Source organism: Myotis lucifugus, unplaced genomic scaffold (genome assembly GCF_000147115.1).
Source record: "Myotis lucifugus unplaced genomic scaffold, Myoluc2.0 scaffold_715, whole genome shotgun sequence".
Classification (NCBI taxonomy): Eukaryota; Metazoa; Chordata; class Mammalia; order Chiroptera; family Vespertilionidae; genus Myotis; species Myotis lucifugus.
In genome coordinates this window covers 22444-28841 of record NW_005871763.1, presented here as the reverse complement: position 1 = coordinate 28841, position 6398 = coordinate 22444, and the positions used below count along the sequence as shown (strand labels likewise).

The window sequence follows — 6398 nt, the reverse complement described above, 5'->3', positions numbered from 1 at the left end:
GACAGGTCCCAAGCAAGTCCCAAACCTAGTCTTTGTTATGGCCGCCTAAGCTAAGACAGCAGTTCCTGAGGAAATGCAAACTAAGGCCCCCAATAAGATTCCATTTTAATTGGCAAAGTAAATGGCAAAGAGTAAAAAGCCCATCGATACCAAGCATTGGAGAGAAGAGGATATGGATGGGGTTGGGAGGAGGATCTCTCATACGAAAGTAGGGGTGGGCAGTAATGTGGTTGAAAGCAATTAGCATTTATTGTAAAGCTACACCATTCAATTTCTAGCACCATCCCAGATGTTCAACAAAACGTACAAGAATATTCATAAGAGCGCTCTTCCCAATAGCAAAAGTCTAAAAATGATTTGAATGGCCATCTGTGGGAAAGCGGACATAAACCAAGATACTTTCATACAACGAACATGAATGAGCTACAATGACATACAGCAACAAGGATGATTCTTACCAATACAATACTAAAAAAGAGAGCTATTTGGAAAATATCACTCTGAAAAAAATGTCATGGTGCAAGATACCATTTTATAAAGGTAAAGACACCCAAAATAAAAACCAGCTACCTTTTTGGAACAATGTAACTGCGATACCAGTGTGGAGCGAATGTGGAAACAGAGGAAATAGGTGGGGTTTGGATTAAACAAGATTGGACATGACTTGAAAAGTCAAAATCTGGACCATAGGAACACCAGTCTCTCCAGTTTTGCATATAGTTGAAATTTTCCATTATAAAAATAAATTTTAAATTATATAGAAAGGAAAGCAAGGAACAACAAACATAGGGTTCAGTGGGCAGGGTCGTGGGACAGGAGGGAAACCTACCGATGAAATGTCAGCTATTGCCAAGGGACTGGCTTGGCTTCGTTTTGTTTTAGATAGTGAGTTCCTGGGCACTTATTACATAACTAATTAAGCAGCTGTGTTAAAGCAAGCCATGCATGGAGCAATGAAGAAATAACTAGAGAAGCAGAGAAAAAAAGCACTGGAGTCAGCCTTGGATCCCAGGACACAGCCCTCTGGTGCTCCGTGTGCAAGAAGAGATCTTGGAAGTGGTGGAGGCCAGGATGTCAGTCTCCTGCCCTCCATGGGCCCTTCTCCCCTCAAAGGCCATGTCCCTCATCTGTGTGCCTGATCAAAGGCCTGGGCAAGGCACCCTAGGGCTTCTAGGTTCCTAATAAGAGCTTGTCAAATGTTTGGAATGCCATGCAGGTTCCTACTGATGGACTTTCGGACTAAAATGTGGGGGTTGGCATTCATCTCCCACACATGTCATCATTCAGAGACCCTGACATATTTACCTGGTAGCTGAGAAGGCACCAGGTGTCAGAGGAGCTGCTGAGAGAGTAGGCTAATGGGCCTCCTAAAAAGGACTAGCCCTTTGTCTGTCTCTCTCTCTCTCTCAATGTGTGTGTGTGTGTGTGTATGTGTGTGTGTGTGTGTGTGTGTGTGTGTTCAGTGTTCCCTCAGGGTCAGTTCTTTTTATTTTATTTTATTGATTTCAGAGAGGAACAGAGAGGGAGAGAAAAATAGAAACATCAATGATGAGAGAGAATCCTTGATTGGCTGCCTCCTACACACCCCACACTGGGAGTTGAGCCCACAACCTGGGCATGTGTCCTGGCTGGGAATAGAATCGTTACCTCCTGGTTCATAGGTCGACACTCAACCACTGAGCTACACCAGCCAGGCTCAGGGTCAGTTCTTTCAGTGAAACTCTAGCTTCAGCTGAGTCCAGAAATGGTTATGTCCCCTTTGCAATTTTAATGAACCCTCAAGAGAGAAAAACTGTTGCTCCTTTCCTCCCCAAGCCCCAGCTCTTCCAGATCTCCTCAAACTGTGGTCCCTAGACAGACCCACTGGCAACTTCAGGATCCCTGGAAATTCACTAGAAATGCAAATACCTCTGATTTACTGAATCATAAACTCTACGGGTGGCCCTCAGCGTTTGTGTTATTTTTTATTATATTTTTGTACACCCCAATGAACAGATATTATACAACTTAATATGTGATCATCCCAATAAATCCTGCATCCATCCAGCACCTAGATTATTAACTATATTCTCTATACCACACATTACATCCCCATCACTATTCTGTAACAACCAATTTGTACTTTTTAATCCCCTCACCTTTTCTGCCCACCCTCTCTAACTGGCAACCATCAAAATGTTCTCTGTATCTACGAGTCTGTTTCTGTTCCATTTGTTCATTTTATTTGTAGATTCAATTGTTGATAGATATGTATTTATTGCCATTTTTTGTTCACATATTTTATCTTCTTTTCTTCTTCTTCTTAAAGAAAACTCTTTAACATTTTATATAATACTGGTTTGGAGGTGATGAACTCTTTTAGCTTTTTATTTTCTGGGAAGCTCTTTATATGTTCATTGATTCTAAATGATAGCTTTGCTGGGTAGAGTAATCTTGGTTGTAGATCCTTGCTTTTCATCACTTTGGATATTTCTTGTCAATCCCTTTTGGCCTGCATAGGGTCTGTTGAGAAATCAGCTGACAGTCTTATGTGAGCTCCCTTATAAGTAACTAATTGTTTTTCTCTTACTGCTTTTAAGATTCTCTATTTGTCTTTAACCTTTGGCATTTTAATTATAATGTGTCTTGGTGTGGGCCTCTTTAGATTCATCTTGTTTGGGACTCTCTGCACTTCCTGGACTTGTAGGTCTGTTTCCTTCAGCAAGTTAGGGAAGTTTTCTGTCATTGTTTTTTCAAACAAGTTTTCAATTTCTTGCTCTCTCTCTTCTCCTTCCGGCAACCCCATGATGCAAATGGGGTACACTTAAGTTGTCCCAGAGGCTCCTTACATTATCCTCAGTTTTAAATTTTTTTATTTTTGTTGTTCTGATTGGGTGTTGTTGTTTTGTTTTGGTTTGGTTTTTTGGTGTTGTTGGGTTTTTTTGCTCCCTTATATTCCAAATCACTGATTTGATTCACAGCTTCATCTACTCTGCTCTTAAATCCCTGTAAATTATTCTTTATTTCAGTTAGTGTAGCCTTCATTTCATTTCTGGTTCTTTTTATGCTGTTGAGGTCCTCACTGAGTTCCTTGAGCATCCTTACAACCAGTGTTTTGAACCCACTCTGCATCTAGTAGATTGCTTGTCTCCATTTTGTTTAGTAGTTTTTTTTTCTGAAGTTTAGTTCTGTCCTTTCATTTGGGACATGTTTCTTTGTCTCCTCCTTTTGGCCACCTCCTTGTGTTTGTTTCTATGTATTAGATACAGCTGTTATGTCTCCTAGGCTTTGTAGCATGGCCTAATGTAATAGGTGTCCTGTAGTGTCCAGTAGCACAGCCTCCTCGATCACCCCAGCTGGACACTCAAGGTAATCCCCCCACACCCGCATGTAGGCTGTACACTCTCCTGTTGTATTTGAGTCTTGATTGCTGTTGGCACATCAATGGGAGGTATTTACTGAGGCTGATCAGCTACAAGAACTGGCTGTGAGCACTGACCACCAACCTCCAATCACCTTGGAGGATCAGCTATGCAGGGACCCACTACTGTTGAGGGACTTACTTCAGAGCAGGACTTACTTCAGCAGGGCTCTGGTACCCAGTGAGTCCAACCCTTAAGTGTGTTGCTTGTGGAGGTGGTTGGGTGGTGGTCCTTCGATGTGCTCTGAAGCTTTCCACTGGGTGTGATGACTCTGGAGCCTCCCAGGAGGTGCAGGCCAAGGTCAGCCACAAGTTTTCTTCTGCCTGAAGCCACCAGACATAAGCTATAAAGCAATATGCTGATGGCTGCTTCTTGTGCTAGGCTTGGAGTTGCCCAGGCAAGGCCAAGCTGTGAACCAAGGTTGGCTGCTGCTAGTAGTGGGCCTGGGGACTCTTAGCTAGAAGTATGGGGTTCACTGAGGCCAGATGCTTCTTGTTTGAGAGATTTTAGGAAAATATGAAGCATGAGGAGGGAATGGAGGCAACAAAGATGTGACAATAAATATAAGGATTTCTAAAAAGCTTAGCTGAAAAGGAAAGAGCCCATATTGGTGAGCAGAGGGGATGAAAGTTTTCTTTCTAAATAGATGGAAGCGAGTGAGAAGAACAAGCCATCAAAGAGGGAAAAGTTGGGAAATTAAAAGCAATTTGAAGAGGATAAAATTAGGTCTCCAAAGAAGAGGAAAGGGATGACATTCAGATCCCAGGTGAGGGTCTGGGATGGCATTTGCCCCAGCCACACACCCTCAAGCAGGCCTACCTGCTAGCTCAGGCCGTCCCTAGAGAGGGGCCTGTCCAGCAGGTTTCCCTGGTAGCCACTTTGCCTGGTAATCCTGCAGCCAGAGATGAGAGGCACCAAAGTGTTTTTCAACCTGGGTTCTCTGGAGATGCCAACAGGGATGTTCTACACACAAAGGGTCCAGGCAAGTTAGGAAGGTGCTGCTCTAAGCCCTGTGAGGCCAGCTGGCAGGCAGGTTGAAAGTTCTCTGCCAGCAGAGATGGGCATTTGGAAGTGGGCATCCAAAGGGATGAAAGAGCCTGCTTGGGGAAGACACAAACCTCACCCCTCAGATACTCAAGACTGACAGAGAAAACACCAATGGGAAGACCCAATGATTGTTCCCCGAGTAGGAAAAGGAATTGTCCTTAGCAGAACACCTGTACTCTGCTTGGAGTTTCTGCATCTTACTCTCCTTGACAGTGTTCTCATCCCAGTGGGACAGAGGAATTCGCTAGGACTTGCCTGATGCCTAGCTGTCAGCACATGGTGGTTCCAGCTCTCTCTAATTTGGGAGCTGGCTCTCCTGCCCCTATAGCCCACACTGTCCTTTCCTCCCAAAACAGCACCTAGGGCCTGGGTCACAGGCAAGCACACACGACTGCTGGCCCTGCAGCCTGTGGCTGAGACCTGGACAGCCACCCTAGCCTGCCAGGTGGTCTGCGATAGGGAAGGTCCTCCAGGTGCCTGACTTAGCCTTCTCTCCGGCAGGGCCCTGGTTCCAATTACCCTCAGACTTCAGGTGATCTGGTGCATAGGGACTGAGCCTGGCAGAGGTGGCCAGGGAGGGGGGGGCCAGCAGGAGTGTGCAGTCGGGCTTACTTGGGGGCATGCCTCTGCTTTTTTTGTGTGGAGATTACTCCCAGGAGCCTTCTCCAGAGCTGTGAGAGTGAGAACAAAAGGCAGCAGTTCTTTATACCTTGATGGTCCAGACCAGCGGTTTGCCAGTTTGCCACAGCGGGCACTGGTGTGCCGCAAGAATTCTTAAAACATGCAATACCTGACTATTAATCAGGGTCACTGACTTATTTTCCTTAGGTTGTCAAATAAAAAAACAACAACAGTCAACACTACAATAGCCGTCTCGTGTGAATGAATCAAAATTATAGCGTTTTTTTTTCCTTTTTGTCAGATCTGCAAAAAATATCTTTTTTGGTGTGCTGCACAATTTTAGTAATTAGTTTATGCGTGCCATGAGATGAAAAAGGAGAGACTGATGAAAGCAAGAGATGAACTCTCTCCATAAAAGGGCACACAAATACACACACACACAACCCACAACCTTGCACAGTTTCTGGGTCCACTCACCAACCACCACCAACAACAACAACAGGCAGGTGTCAAAGTGTAACCGGACAAACAATGGGTCTGTGCTGCCTGTCAATTAAGCAGAAACAGGGTTGAATCATATATGAGCATTTATTCCAATACTGCCGGCAGTATGGGAGAGCAGCAGGTTAGCCACAGAAATCTGCTCTGCAGCCCTCCATTAGCCAGCTGCTTATATGGCAAAGGGCAGTGTACAGATATGCAAAAAGACTAGGGGTCTTCACAGGGCTTAGTGATGTGCAAGGGCTGGGGTCACAGGGGAAACAGCCAAAGGGAGTGCCAGGTGGGCAGTGAACAGGTGAGCAGGCTGGAGGTCTGCAAAGGCCTGCGGGTGTGCAAAACGGACTAGGGACCTTCATAGGGCTGGCGACTCTGGCTTCTGCAGCTCAGTTGGCAGCTCAGGGCAGCTCCAGCCAGGGTAGAACGTGCCTTCTTTAATCAGAATAAACCAATCCTGGCTAACAGAGCATGGTTCGTATTTCTTACAATTCTAGCTGGTTCCCAACATTCTGTGTCTGCCCCCTTTCCAAAGGAGTGTGTATCAAAATCAGCCCGAAGCTTGGCTGAGAGGCCACTCTGTGCTTCAACTTGCCCATGCGGCGGGCACCCGGGCCGGCTCCCTTCACCCCCCGGGGCCTCCCCCTGGCGCACCGGGGAGGAAGAACCTGGGAAATCTGGTGGGACCAAGAGCCATGGCTCCTGGGGCCTGCCCGGCCGGCAGCCTCCACACCACTGCGCTCCGGGAGGCACGGCGCAATGGCCCGCAAGGGGCCTGGTGCTGGGGCCCACGCCCGCTTAATTCAGCCGCCCGCCCCCAGCCCGGAGACAAGG

The 6398-nt window shown here is 46.3% G+C and overlaps 1 protein-coding gene across 1 annotated transcript in view; it reads right to left on the bottom strand.

The window, feature by feature from the left end:
- The window catches only part of LRRC75A (leucine rich repeat containing 75A), a 21615-nt gene extending 19956 nt beyond the window's left edge, over positions 1-1659 (bottom strand). Inside the window, exon 1 of the mRNA XM_014447783.1 lies at positions 1648-1659. Coding sequence (XP_014303269.1) covers positions 1648-1659 — 12 coding nt within the window. The remainder of the gene's footprint in view (positions 1-1647) is intronic.
- Positions 1660-6398: the final 4739 nt, after the last annotated feature.